The sequence below is a fragment of the Pristis pectinata genome, chromosome 17 (genome assembly GCF_009764475.1).
Source record: "Pristis pectinata isolate sPriPec2 chromosome 17, sPriPec2.1.pri, whole genome shotgun sequence".
Taxonomy (NCBI): Eukaryota; Metazoa; Chordata; class Chondrichthyes; order Rhinopristiformes; family Pristidae; genus Pristis; species Pristis pectinata.
This window is the reverse complement of record NC_067421.1, coordinates 36,840,660-36,855,709: the sequence shown is the minus strand read 5'-3', so window position 1 is coordinate 36,855,709 and position 15,050 is coordinate 36,840,660. Positions and strand designations below refer to the sequence as shown.

At 44.2% G+C, this 15,050-nt stretch overlaps 1 protein-coding gene and 1 long non-coding RNA gene across 2 annotated transcripts in view; both read right to left on the bottom strand.

Annotated features, from left to right (window-relative positions):
- wscd2 (WSC domain containing 2) overlaps positions 1-5,377 on the bottom strand; it is a 232,417-nt gene extending 227,040 nt beyond the window's left edge. The window contains exon 1 of the mRNA XM_052032007.1: positions 4,243-5,377. Coding sequence (XP_051887967.1) covers positions 4,243-4,663 — 421 coding nt within the window. The 5' untranslated portion in view covers positions 4,664-5,377. The remainder of the gene's footprint in view (positions 1-4,242) is intronic.
- An 89-nt stretch (positions 5,378-5,466) lies between these two features.
- Positions 5,467-15,050, bottom strand: part of LOC127579542 (uncharacterized) — a 184,380-nt gene continuing 174,796 nt past the window's right edge. Inside the window, exon 3 of the long non-coding RNA XR_007957696.1 lies at positions 5,467-5,556. This is a non-coding gene — a long non-coding RNA (uncharacterized LOC127579542). The remainder of the gene's footprint in view (positions 5,557-15,050) is intronic.

Here is a 15,050-nt window from a genome sequence, read left to right as displayed (position 1 = left end):
GAACCTACCCCCTCTCACCTGAAATGCATGCCCTCTGGTATTGGATCACTCAATAATAGGAAAAAGATATTGCTTGTCCACCCTATCTATGCCCCTCATAATTTTATAGACTTCCAATAGATCACCCCTCAACCTCCACTGCTCCAGAGAAAAGAGCCCAAGTTTGTCCAGCCTCTCCTGATAGCACATGTCCTCTAATCCAGGCAGCATCCGAGTAAACCTCCTCTGCACCCTCTCTAAAACCTCGACATCCTTCCTATGGTGAGGTGACCAGAATTGCACGCAATACTCTAAATGCGGCCTAACCAGTGTTCTGGTTAGACTAGAGTACTCTAACCAGAGTAACTTAAGTCTTCATCCCTGGAATTTAAGTCCTTACCTACACCCCGGGACCTGAATTGGAGTCAGGGATTAGAGTAGAGGGCTGAGGACGCAGCCTTGTGGGGCACCAGTGTTGAAGATAATCGTGCTGGAGGTGTTGCTACCAATCCTTACTGAATCTGTCTGCATTTCCCACAGCCTCGGGAAAGCAGCCGACATAATCAACGTCTCCTTCACGCCGGACGTTCCGTCTTCTCCCCTCACCCGTCGAGCAGAAGATACAAAAGCTTGAGAGCATGTACCACCAGGCTCAAGGACAGCTTCTATCCGGCTGTTATAAGGTTCTTGAACGGACATCCTATCTGATAAAAGATGAACTCTTGATCTCCCAATCTACCTCATCATGGCCCTTGCACTTTATTTGTCTACCTGCACTGCACTTTGTAACTGTAACACTATATTCTGCATTCTGTTTTCCTTTTCCTTGATGTACTTATGTATGGCATGATCTGTTTGGATGGCACACAAACAAAAGCTTTCATTTTATTTCGGTATATGTGACAATAATAAACCAATACCAATATAAATGCTCTAGCATTTGTTGACGTTAGTAGAAAAGGCAAGTTCTGGAAGTGTCTTCCTCTCTCTCTCTCTCTCCTCTAAGACAGGCACTAAAACCTAACTCTTTGATCAAGCATTTGGTGTCCTCTCATATTCTCTCCATGTTTAATCATGTTCAAATCTAGTTCCCTAACACCCCTGGTGAAGCACCTCTGGACATTCTACAAAAGCCCAAAAAAACCTGCAGATGATGGAAATCTGAAACAAAAACAGAAATTTTTGGAAAAACTCAGCAGGTCAGGCAGCACCTGTGGGAGGAGAAACAGTTACATCTTAAGTGTTTATCAGAACTGAGAAAGAATGAAGAGGATCTGGATAGGTACATGGAGGGGAGGGGCTTGAAGGGTTATGGGCTGAATGCAGGCAAATGAGACTAGGAGGGAGGAAGCTGTGGTCGGCATGGACCAGTTGGGCCGAAGGGCCTGTTTCCATGCTGTATTGCTCTATGACTCTATCGGTTAATGGAGCTGTCCAAGAAGGAGGTTAGGTGGGGTGGAGGCAATGGATGAAACACTCTGAATGGGTAAAATAGAACATAGAACACTACAGCACAGTACAGGCCCTTCGACCCACAATGTTGTGCCGGCATTTTATCCTGCTCTAAGATCGATCTAACCCTTCCCTCCCACATAGCCCTCCATTTCTCTATCATTCATGTGTCTATCTAAGAGTCTCTTAAATGTCCCTAATGGATCTGCCCCCACAACCTCTGCCGGTAGTGCGTTCCACACACCCACCACTCTCTGTGTAAAAAACTTACCCCTGACATCCCCCTTATACCTTCCTCCAATCACCTTAAAATTATGTCCCACGGTTAAAATGAGATTAAAAAAAAACTGCAAATGCTGGAAATCGAAAATAAAAACAGAAAATGCTGGAAACACTCAGCAGGTCAGGCAGCATCCGTGGGAAGGGAAACTGAGTCAACGTTTAGGGTCAAATACCCCTTGTATTCCAGTGAAATGACACATTGTAAATGATGTTCTGTGCTGCTGCTGCAAAAAGCTAATTGTCAGGGCATTTGTAGCCTGGGTATGTACGCCTATGACAACAATAAACTTGAGCTTGATATTGTTATTGTTATTCCCATGGGCCCAGAACGATTAAGCTCGCTGCCTCGGGCAGAGTTTTTGTCTCTTTTGCCTGTGGGCTTCTTGTCACTTGAAGATGCAGAAGAGAAACAATCAAGAATTAGAGATGATAAAGCCCAGGTCCAAACCAGAGCTCCATCAGAGGAATGGTCAGAGAGACCGCCACTAACACTAAACACATTGAACTCAGAAATTCGAGCCCTGCAACTTATAAACAAACTAAATACTTGCCAAAACCATAAATGCAATCCAACAGGCTCAAGTTGGAAATTTAATTGAATCACATCGTCATTTTCTGAAACCAAAATTCGATTATGGTTCAAACTAAAACCCTTGTTAACTCTGGAGATTACAGAAAGTTACCTCAGAGGACTCTACACATGGATTCAAAAGAGAATTCAATGCATTTTGGCTGGGAGAACAAAGGATTGAGGATTTAGTGGACAGATGGGTCAGTGGGATTGTTATTCCTGGTGATCTGCTTTGTTTCTATTAGATTATTAATAGGACACTCATGTAATGCAATATAAATTCCTACTCGGTATAAATTCATTCTCAGTATCCTCCACACTGAACAGTATATGGCAAGACTAATAAAGCCATTACAAGGAAGTAATTTAACTGCAGGGATACCATAAACTGTAACAGTGATATTATGGTCATTAATATTTCAGCACAGAGATCAGAATGGATCCACATGAATGCGAGAAAGGTCCAAAACAATATAACCGAGTCACAAACCAAATACAGTGCACACATGAAAAAAAAACATACCCTGGGGTGACATTGCACTGATCATCCAGCTTTAGTAGGCAGACAACAGTTGAGCAAGGGTTTTAAAAGGATCTGGAAGTTGCTACCATGCACAACAGCAGGGAGAAAGTAAATAGATGTGTCCAACGGGAAGGTATTCAGACGCATGATGAAGAAAGGATAGGGTTATGATGATCAGTTGGATGTGGAGGGGTGGGAGATACAACAGAAACACATAATCTGTAAATATCACAACACACAAAAAGTTGGAAGAACTTAATGGGTCAGGCGGCATCTTTGGAGCGAAATGGACAGTAGATGTATCAGGTTGAGACCCTTCATCTGGACTGAAAGCTAGAGGGGAGATAGCCAGTGTAAAGAGGTGAGGGGAAGGGGTGGAGCCAGAGCTGGCAGGCGCTAGGTGGATACAGGTGAGGAGGGGCGATGGGCAGATGGGGGAGGGGAGAGTGGGAATAGTGACAGAGGCCGGGAGGTGAGAGGTGGAGGTGACAGAGGGCTGCAGATGATGGAATCTGATAGGAGAGGACAGTGGAACGTGAAATAAAGAAACAGGGTGCTCTGGTTTCCTCCTACAAGACGTGTGGGTCGGTAGGTTAATTGGTCACTGTAAATTGCCCCTCGTGTGTAGGTGAGTCTGAAAGAAGTTGATACGAATGTGGGGAAAATTAAACATGGTATTAGTGTAGAATCAGTGCAAGTGGGCAGCAGATGGTCAACACAGACTCAGTGGGCCGAAGGGCCTGTTTTTGCGTTGTACCACTCCATGACTCTCTTTCACAAAATACAGCAAAATTCTTAGTGGATGTGCTGCACAGATGTGCTTCATTATGAGAAATGGCAGCACAAGAGTCCATGAACAAGCCTCATTTACTGGTGTTTGACCACCTGACCGAAGCCGCTTGCCAAATAGTACCCTCTGGATCGGTAATTGTTTTCCAGTGTCCTCAGGTTCCAATTGTTAATTCCAATTCAAAAATTTTGAATACAAAATATCTTAAATTCCAATTCAAAATACTCCTTTAGGTATTATTGCTCCAAGTGTGCCAACGCCTCATCGTCAATGGTCCTAGACTCAAATACACTACATCAACTCTCCTTGCTCACATAGCAGGCAATCCTTAAACATGAAGCACAGGAGACAACAGATGCTGCAATCTGGAGCAACACACAAAATACTGGAGGGACTTGGGCAGAATCAGAATAGTCAACATTTCGGGTCGAGGCTCTTTATCTGAAGGGGTCCAGGTGAAGGGTCTTGACCTGAAAAGTCGACTGTCCATTTCCCTCCATCGATGCTGCCTGACCTGCTAAGTTCCACCAGCATATTGTGTGTTAATCCCACCACGAGCTTGTCAGGGGATAGGATCACCCTCCATCCTTCCACTCCCACAAAGCAAAGTAGCAGCAATTGTTCCCATTGAAGGATCTCACCTACCTCTGTTCTCCTCCTGGTCCCTTGACATTTTCCCCTTGAGGGCCCGGCTCCAACTCCCTATGTGCTCTCCAGATCTCAACTTGTCCAGGGCGTCCTGTGAGACTGGTTTCAGCCACGGAGGTCCGTATCTCCTGGGCAGGGCTGGTGGCTCCTCTGGCCACTGTTCCTTCTCCAGCGTCTCCTTGTACGCCCTCCCGAAGGGCAGGAAGGAGAACTGCTGGAGACCACGAGGGGCGCCCAGGGCTCCGTGAGCTGCCCCCTCTCCGCGGTGTGAGGCCCTCCCAGCGATGGCGCTGTCTCCCACAAAGCCTGAGTGCAGAAACACCAGGCTTCCAGCCATCAGGTAAACCATAATAAAGGTGAAGAATCGCAATGGCTTCCTGCGGAAACACCGTTGTATCTTGATCGCTAATCTGGCCATTCCCAACACATAACCTTCCTTAAGTGTGTCGTAACTTCAGAAGAGTGAGTATAAAAATATAGATATTTCAGACAACAACCAGGAAGCTTTCCAAACACAAAACAAAAAGGGTACAAAATATTTTGTAATCCAGGGCCAGAGGAGTCACACAAGTGTCCTGTTGCTCTGCAACTATTTTCTCCCAACTTTGTGCTTCATCATTTTCGTGCTTCCATTCAACGTCTGCAGACGGTCACCAAACAAGCCTTGCAAATCTCCGGGACAATCGCTCATAAGGTAGCCATCATTGTTGTCAAATTCGGGAAGTTACTTGTGTCCCGCTATCAGTTAGGGACAGACCTGACCCAAATCCTTTCTCCTCAAGTCTGCCTCCACTTTCCCTAGCCACCCCCACAGCAGTCTGTCTGGAGATAGTTATCCAACTGGCCAGATTTCTATCTACTGAGATACAGTCCAGTTGAGCAGGCTGTAATGTTATATTCACTCAGGGCTGCCTTAGCAGAGTATTTTGATATCTCTTCCCTGTTTAAATTCTTCGGAAGCCCCGAGGGAGACTAGTGACAGAGAATACTTATCTGGTAAATCAAGAGCATGGAGACGGCTTGAAAGCAGGTGAATAGACACGTTTCTCAGCTTCCCTTTGAATCGCGAACACAGCTTTCTTGCGGGCATCTTTTCTTTCCTGTGGGGTTTATCCCCCTCGACCTTGCTTCCCGCCCATCACTCCTCTCCTCCCCCCACAAACCTCCCTCCCACCCCCCCCACCCCCTTCCTTTCGAACAAAGCTTGTTTAGATCACTGGGGGGAGACTCAGCGGTAAGAGGCAGCGAGCCCGACACACTTCCTGTCCGTCAGGTCGATGCTCATTCCGTCAGTTGGCGAGGGATTGGTTCCTGCAAGAGAACAGAACAAAGGCATTGGTATTATTGTCACATAGAACAGTACAGCACAGGAACAGGCCCTTCGGCCCATGATGTCAAACCGAACTAATTAAACGCCTAACTAAACTAATCCTTTCTGCCTACACAATGTCCACATCCCTCCATTCTCTGCACATTCATGTGCCTATCTAAGAGCCTCTTAAACGCCTCTATTGTATTTGCCTCCACTGCTACCCCTGGCAGCGCATTACAGGCACTTACCACTCTCGCTGTAAAAAAACTTGCCCCGCACATCTCCCCTGAACTTACTCCCTCTCATCTTAAACTTGTTAACGAATTTGCAAAACGTCAGCTATTCCAGTAGAGTTACTGCCAATCATGCAATACTTGACTGAGAACATGCAAAATAGGAGCAGGAGTAAACTACACAGTCCCTTGGGTCTGCTTCCCTCCTCAGTGAGATCACGGCTGATTCTGTGCCTCGAGGCCCTGACCCTGCCCAGTCCCTTGTGTGCAGAACCCTTTCTCCACCTGGGGTTATTGAATGACTCTGTCGCAATTGCTCTCTCAGGTGGAGAATTCACGACCCTCAGACAGAAGAAGTTCCTCTTCACTTTCTTTCCAAATGAGTGCGCCAGCGACCCGGGTTCAATTCCAGCTGCTGTCTGTAAGGAGTTTGTACATTCTCCCTGTGTCTGCGTGGGTTTCCTCCGGGTGCTCCGGCTTCCTCCCACATTCCAAAGACGTGCAGGTTAGGAAGTCGTGGGCATGCTATGTTGGCGCCGGACACTTGCGGGCTGCCCCCAGAACACTCTACGCAAAAGATGCATTTCACTGTGTGTTTCGATGTTCACGTGACTAATAAAGAGGTCTTATCTTATCCGACCTTCTGAAACTGCAGCCCTCCCATAGATTCCCTGCGAGGAGATAAGTCTCCTTAACATCTACTCCATCAAGCCCTCTTAAATTTTATGTTTCAGTGAGGAGACCTCTCAGACTTGAAAACTTCACATTATTTAAGCCAAATCTGTCTAATATTTCATTTTAAGATAGCCCCCTTATCCAAGAACCAAGCTGATGAACTCTACCTCCCATCCCTCAATTACGAGCACATCTTTCTTTAAATATAGAGACCAAAACTGTACACATTACTTCAGGTGTGGTCCCACCAATTGTATCAGCACTTCCCCTGCTTGTGTAAGGAAGTTTCTCCCAATTAGTGCTGTGGCATTTTGAAATGTTTATTTCTAGTGCTATTGTTATCATATAAAGCAGCTGACACACATTTCTCTTTTGTTCCTGTTTGTTTAAAGGTTCTTGCAAGAGATGCATTGCCGTGCTTCTAGCTTATAAAGAAATAAAAATGTAAATCAACACCACATTGGCATGTCATATCCAACTGCCTTTGTGCCATTGACCCACACCGCTTTGAGCTGGACAGTGAATACAGTTTCATTCAATCCGGGATTGCTACCAGAAAAACACAGGGCAAGATTGAGTTTGCTCCACAAAAACGAAACCACATGGAAACCCCTGCTGTGCAGATCCCTCAGAAACTCTTCCTTTGGATTTCTCACATAATCCCCAGTGCTGGAATGTTTTAATTATGTTGCTGTGTTTCACTTTGGCTCAACATTCAGCTGACCCTAAAATAACAAGGTATGATATTTCCCAAGACATTTAAATGAGACAGAGGACTCCTGATTAAAGCTGTATTTCTTTCCAAGATCCCCTCCCTTCACCCGAGCGAAAGAAACTGAGGACTCTGCTTGTGTATTATTTAACCTTCACTGTGGCTTTCCAAAAATAACTATCAGTGTGTTTAACAGACTATTTCTTTATCTGCCCTTGTCCAGATGTTGGATTTCATCCAGGTTTAATATCTCACAGCAGGCTTACACCCTGGAGGTTTCCTTTGTATTTGCATTGATCAAATAGGCATGATTAACTCGGCCATTCAGCCAACAAGCCTGTTCCATTATTCAATTAGATGTGTCTCTCTATTTGACTGTATGCACCTGCCTTGGCTCTGTGACACTGTGCCTTTACCTCTCGCTGTCTTGGTGTAGCAGCCAGCATAATCAAAGACCCCACCCACCCGCATCATTCTCTCTTCTCTCCTCTTCCATCAGGTAGAAGATACAGGAGCCTAACGGCACATACCATCAGGCTAAGGACAGCTTCTACCCCACTGTGATAAGACTATGGAACAGTTCCCTTATAATGATGAGATGGACTATGACCTCACGATCTACCTTGTTGTGACCTTGCACCTTATTGCACTGCACTTTCTCTGTAGCTGTGACACTTTACTCTGTACTGTTATTGTTTTTACCTGTACTACATCAATGCACTCTGTACTAACCCAATGTAACTGCACTGTGTAATGAATTGACCTGTACGATCGGTATGCGAGACAAGTTTTTCTCTGTACCTCGGTACAAGTGACAATAATAAACCAATGCCAATACCAATGGCACCAATACCGTCAGCAAATAAAATCTAGCAAAGACCAAAACAAGTGCAGATGCCGGAAATCTGAAAGAAACATAGTAATGTTCAGTACATTAGTCAGCATCTGTGGAGAGAGAAACAGAGCTAATATTTCATCAGAAGGTTAGCATTTTCATGGGGATGTTGCAGGCACTGAGTTATGGAGGGAGGTTGAGCAGCTTGGGACTTTTTTCATTGGAGTGTAGGAGAATGAGGGGTGATCTTATAGAGGTGTATAAAATCATGAGGGGCTTAGATAGGGTCAATGTGCACAGTCTGTTTCACAGGGTTGGGGAATCAAGAACTAGAGGCCACAGATTTAAGGTGAGAGGGGAGAGATTTAATAGGAACCTGAGGGGCAAAACATTTTCACCCAGAGGGTCATCAGTATATGGAATCAGCTGCCAGAGGAAGTAATTGAGGCAGGTTTATTAACAATATTTAAAAGGTACTTGGAAAGGTACATGGAGAGGAAAGGTGTAGAGGGATATGGGCCGAACGCGGGCAAATGGGTCTAGCTTAGACGGCAGTCTTGGTTGGCATTGACCTGTTGGGCTGTCAGCCCAGTTTCCATTCTGTATGCTTCTACAAACATTGTTGTTCCCCTATTAATCAATCTCAACCTTGAGGTAACTAATCGAACTTGCATCAGTGACTTGCTTGTCCAATGACACCCAGTTTTCCATCTCCATTGAATGAAGGGATGTTTTCCAATGGTGGTGTTCTAATTTCGTTATATCCCCTTATCATGGGCTGTGTCACATTGGAGGAAATCATTGAATCACATGATGGAAGGAAGCCCTTTGATATCTCGAATTCATAGAGTGTCTCTGTAAGAGCAACACGGCTAGACCCACTCCCCTACCCTTTCACACTGCCCTGCAAATTCTTCCTTTTCAGATACTTATCCACCCTCCTTTTAAGACCAGCCAACAGTCCCTCCCCATCCGCCTGTTACTGCCATAGGAAAACCTTTATCAAACCACCCTCAATCTGCCATGCTCAGCAACAAAAGCCTCGGCAAGGGAAACTGTCCCCAGAAAGGTTCCAGCAGCACAGTGCTTAAGTTATTGGAGCAGCAGCTAGAGTTCTGGACCATGGATCTAGAGCCACAAGTTCAAATCTCACCACAGCAACTGGGAAAGTTCAGTTTAGCTGACTAAATAAATCTGGAATTTGGAAAAAAATAGCAGCTGTGATGTCTATGAAACTATCTGATTGTTGCAAAAACATCACTATCATGTTTTAGAGGAGATAATCTGCCATCCTTGAAAATATAAAAGAAAACTGCTAATGCTGGAAATCCTAAATAAAAACAGAAGATGCTGGAAACATTCAGCATTTGTGAAATGGGACACTGTGAACATTTCAGATCGAGGACCCTTCCTCAGATCCGCGTGTGGTTTGGTCTGTAAGCAACAGGTGCCAGAAACATGCTGCCAGGGGTAGAGGTAGAAGCAGACACATTAGTGACATTTAATAGGCAGTTAGACAAACACATAGGCATGAGGGAACAGAGGGATAGGGATCACATGCAGGCAGATGGGATTAGTTTCATTTGGCATCATGGTCGGCACAGACATCGTGGGCCGAAGGGCCTGTTGTTGTGCTGTACTGTTCTGTGCAACCTGTCATCCTTGAAAATCGGAAACATTGCTGATGCTGGGAATCCAAAATAAAGACAGAAAGTGCTGGAAAAGCTCAGCATCGGTGAAAAGAGACACTGTTAATGTTTCAGATTGAGGACGCTTGATCAGATCATACCATCCTCATGTGGTTTGGTCTGTATGCAACTCCAGACACACCAGTGTGGTTGAAATCATAACTAACTGCTTCCTGGAGCAATTAGGGATAGGCAGTAAATCCCAGCATTACCAGCAGCTTCCCCTGAATGAATTAAAAAAGAAAATTTTAGCAAATCTGTTCCCACGTCAAGTCCAATATATCATTCTTCAGGAGCCTCGTCCTGAATAGTCTGCAGTATTTCAGATGGGTTCAGACTACACATTCATATAACAGTGTATAACTTTCTCTCTCCTTTTATCCCATTGAGATGAAGGTTCCATTAGCCTCTTTAATTACATTATGTTCTTGTCTGCTAGTCTTTAATGATTGCTAAACCTGGACCCTTTAAATCTTGCTTCTCCATAAGTTCCCAGTATCTAATTATTCAGCAAAAGCTCTGATCTATTTTCCTATGCCTAATGAGGATGCCTCCCACATCTCAAACTTGCTTAATGTTCCCCACTCACTTACAGTCCCTAAGGTTTAGATACTTCAGTCTTAACCATTAAAAACTGCAAGGCTCACCTGAGGAACAAAAAATTGCTTCTATTTTCACCAATAAATCTCCGTGGCGGCAACGCACCATTTACATTTTTGTTCATTTTGCATTAACAATGCCATACGTGGCTTTCACGGCCAATGCCATTTGCTTGTGGGAGGTGTTGGTCAGTGAGGTGACGGGTCTGATGAAGGCTGAAGGTTGGAATGGCAGTCGGAAATGGGAAGGGAAAGACAATGGGCTGTTGCGATTATACAGAGACTTCGTTGAAGAAGTAATTGAATTAAAGCCTGTCAAAGATTGGTCTGCAATTGTTATTATTTACAATTTTCATTGCAGGCAAGGTAGTGTAGCGGTTAGTGTAACACTATTACAGCTCCAGCGACCCAAGTTCAATTCCGGCCACTGTCTGTAAGGAGTTTGTACGTTCTCCCGGTGTCTGCGTGGGTTTCCTCCGGGTGCTCCGGTCTCCTCCCACATTCCAAAGATGTATGGGTTAGGAAGTTGTGGGCGTGCTATGTTGGCGCCGGAAGCGTGGCGACACTTGCGGGCTGCCCCCAGAACACTCTACGCAAAAGATGCATTTCACTGTGTGTTTCAATGTACATGTGACTAATAAAGATATCTTATCTTACCTAGTTGCACCTTATAAAAACACAAATTGGTGCATCTCATTTTTTAAAAAAAATAGCCAAAGCTATCTGATTTTACTGTACATTAACAAAGACAGGAAAGGACACCCAAACTGAACCAAAATAGTGAAAAATTTAAGCTCTACTGACATCTTTGCAACCTCCCGCTACCACCTCACTAGTTTGTTTGTGTTGAGCTACTGAATAAATATTCAACAAACTGTTAATTATCGTTAAACAGAGATGGTGTAATCCCATGTTTTCAATCATTCACGTTTTTGATTTGGATGCTAAGGGATTCAAAGGTCTGCAGGCTCTCCACAAAACGACAAATTTCACGTCATATATCAGTGATAATAAACCTGATTCTGATTCTGAAGGGACTTTGGGATTGGACAGGACAGTGAATTTGAGCTGATGGGACTTGACTTTGTTCTCATTAAACATTTCGATTCAAGTTTAGCTGGGCCACCCAGTTCAATACTTTGTAACTGTAACATTCCGTTATTGCTTTTCCCCTGTACTACCTCAATGTACATATGTTTGGAATGATCTTTATAGATAGCATGAAAAACAAAGTTTTTCACTGTATCTCAGTACATCTGACAAAAATAAACCAATTATTAATTATTACCGACATGTTAACATTCAGTATATTATATTTATGGGCACAGTTCCATCGACTATGGATAGAATTATAAGTCTTTAGACTCAGGTGGGTGTTGGATTTTCAGAATGGCAAGACCAACATTTATTGCCCATCCCTCATTACTCCTTGAGAATTTGGCAGTGGGCTGCCTACTTGAGTCTGAGTGTTGAAATTGCTCCCACTGTGCCATCAGGGAGGGAACTCCAGGATTTAAACCCAGTAATGACAAAGGAATGGTGATATATTTCCATACCGGACCTGAGTTCCGAAGATGGGCTTGAAACAAGGATTACTCCTGTGTGAAAGATGTCTGGCTTGTTTCAGCTCCTTCAATAATTTATGGAAGAGCAGAGAAAAATTCCATTAATACTAATGTACATTTGGTTATGAATCACACATAAGGAAGTTCAGTGAAGTGGAAGGTCTTTGCATAACAGCCAGCTCCAAGCAAAACCCTGCAGCCAAACTGCCATTCATTTTAATTTCTCAGGTAGGACTGAGAGAATGCTTACACTGCTCAACATTTAACACCCGGCAGGGCTAGAAATTCTGTGTCAGTGTGTGTCCACAGAAGTTATTTTCCAGTGTCTTGCCCTTAGCAACACAAAGTGGAAGAAGGAAAAGTTCGTATATCTTTATTGGTCTGATTCTCCTTTCAATAATATCATGGTTGATACTGTATATCGTCCATTTTCCTATCCAATTCCAATATCCCCTGATTCCCTCAGCGTCCAAAAAATTCCACCCAGTTTGGCTTTGAATGACCTAGCACCCATAGGCCTCTGCTCCAGAGAATCCCGAAATTCTGCAGCCCTCCTAGTGTCGATTTCTCCTCATCTCAGTCCTGATCCATTATCCTGGCCATTTCTCCTGGTTCTTTACACTCCAGGATATAGGGATGGAGAACTAAAGGCTGGTGTTTGTGATGGGAATCAACACAGAAGCACAAAAGGTTTGCAGCACAGAAGGAGTCCATTCAGCCCACTGAGTCCATGCTGACTATAGTCAAGTGTCCACTCCTCCATCCTCGTCCCACAGCTCTGCAAATTCTCTGCAAACTCATCGAATTCTCTTTGAATGCCAGAATTAAATCTACCTCCACCATTCCCCCCAGCAGTGCATTCCAGATCCTCACCATTAACTAAGTGAAAGAGTTTTCCTTAAGTTGCTTTTGGGTCTTTTGCCAATCAAATTCATTTTAGACCTTTGGTCCTTCACTGCTCAGCTAATGGGAATAGTTTCTTTCTATTGTTTGAATCTTTCATGATTTTTAAAATACCTCAGATTCCTTTGCAACATTATCTGTTCCAAGAAGAAAAACCCAGAGTTTCAAGCCTTTTCTCTGCTATTTCCTGAGCTGTGGTTTCCTGACAGTTGACGTTTCGGGTCAAGAAATGTTGACTGTCCATTTCCCTCCACAGATGCTGCCTGACCCACTGAGTTCCTCCAGCATCTTGTGTGTTGCTCCAGATTCCAACAATATGCTGTCTCTTGTGTCTACACTTCCAATTCTTCTTTTTCAGATGTTACACAATAGTACAATAAATTTTACAATAAAGGGAACATGAGAAATAAAAGATGTTAAGTTTAAAACGGACCCAGGTGAGCCACATGCCGAAACAATCGGTGATTGGTTTATTATTGTCACATGTACTGAGATACAGTGGAAAGCTTTTGTCTGCAAGCCATCCAGACAGATCATTCCATATGTCAGTACATCAAGGTAGTACAAAAAGAAAAAAAAGCTGAATTCAGAATATAGTCTTACAGAGAAAGTGCAGTAAAATCAGATATCTTTATCAGTCACAAGTACATCAAAACACACAGTGAAATACATCATTTTGCGTAGTGCTCTGGGGGCAGCCCGCAAGTGTCGCCACGCCTCCGGTACCAACATAGCACGCCCACAACTTCCTAACCCGTACGTCTTTGGAATGTGGGAGGAAACCCACACAGACATGGGGAGAACGTACAAACTCCTTACAGACAGCGGCAGGAATTGAACCTGGGTCGCTGGCACTGTAATAGCGTCACGCTAACCACTACACTACTATGCCTGCCCAAGTAGATATCAGAATTTCCAAATGATAGGATAATGGATTTTTGGTTTTACAGTATTTTTTTCTTGTTCTGATGAAAAGGTCATCAGCCAAAAAAGTAAACTCTCCCAATAGGTAACAATCTGCTAGAGGAACTCACCGGATCGAGCAGCATCTGTGAGAGGAAAGGAATTGTCGACGTTTCGGGTCGAAACCCTGCATCAGAACTGGTGCAGGGATTCGACCTGAAACGTAGACAATTCCTTTCGTCCCACAGATGTGCCTGACCCGCTGAGTTCCCCCAGCAAATTGTTTGTTGCTCCATATTCCAGCATCTGCAGTCTCTTGTGTCTCCTCTTCCAATAGGTTGCTGCCTGAGGTATCAAGTATCTCCAGCGTTACCCTGTGCACCGTAGAAATTCCACATCCTCCCAGCCAGCAGTTCAAATACTATTTGCATTCACCGTGGAAGCAAAAAAAGTCTTAGAAATGCTTGAGCAAAGGATTTTGCTGCAAACAACTTCAGTATAGATTGAATTGTTTGGGAAGGGCATTCTGGATATGCCTAGCTGAGCATGGCTCAGTAAAACTTGTATAATCATTGATATTAAAGCCTTATACTCATCAAAAGCCTAACAAGCATAATCCTCCCATAACCTGATCCATCATGAACTCACATCAATCGATATCGTGAACCTTAGGAAAGGTTGCGGGAAGGAAAGACTTGCATTGATGTCACTCTCTCCAAACACCCCAAAGCAGCCAATGAAAGTGAAGTTGCCGCTGCAAGGAACACAGCAGCTGATCAGTGCAAAGTAGCCTCCCGCTAACAGCAATGCCATAGCGACATCTCCCTTGACTTGGGGCGGGGTGTGAGTGTTGGCCAGGATACTGGGTGTGTTATTATGTGTGATTTTGTAGTCATAATAAAGAACTACAGTTCCCAGTGGGCAATGCAAGGGGTCACATGGGGGAAACAGGAAGTGGCTGTAAAAAGAGAGGGAAAGCGAGCCAGCCTGTTGTTGGTTAATAAAATGTTCAGATGTTAAACCCACACGAAGTTTGTCTCTTGATGAAGAACAAACATAACACTGGGGAGAGTCTCCCCCATTCTAATAGTGCCCTGAGCATGAAGACAGCATCTTCCTCCAAAAGATGACAACTTTGACAGTGCAGCACACCCCCAATGTTGTTTTGAAGTGTCAGTGTAGATTTGGGTGCTGAAGTCCCTGGAGTTGGTCTTGAACGCATAGCTATGTGATTGGGAGTTGTGGGAGCACTGGCATTCTAGGCAGAGCTTTCATACCTCATGCTTAAGGAGACAGTTGTTCTTATTTTTGCATCCCCTTTGCTACCTGGTGTTAATACAAGTCTCGGCAGGTTAGAGTTTATCATATTTTGAAGGTTGA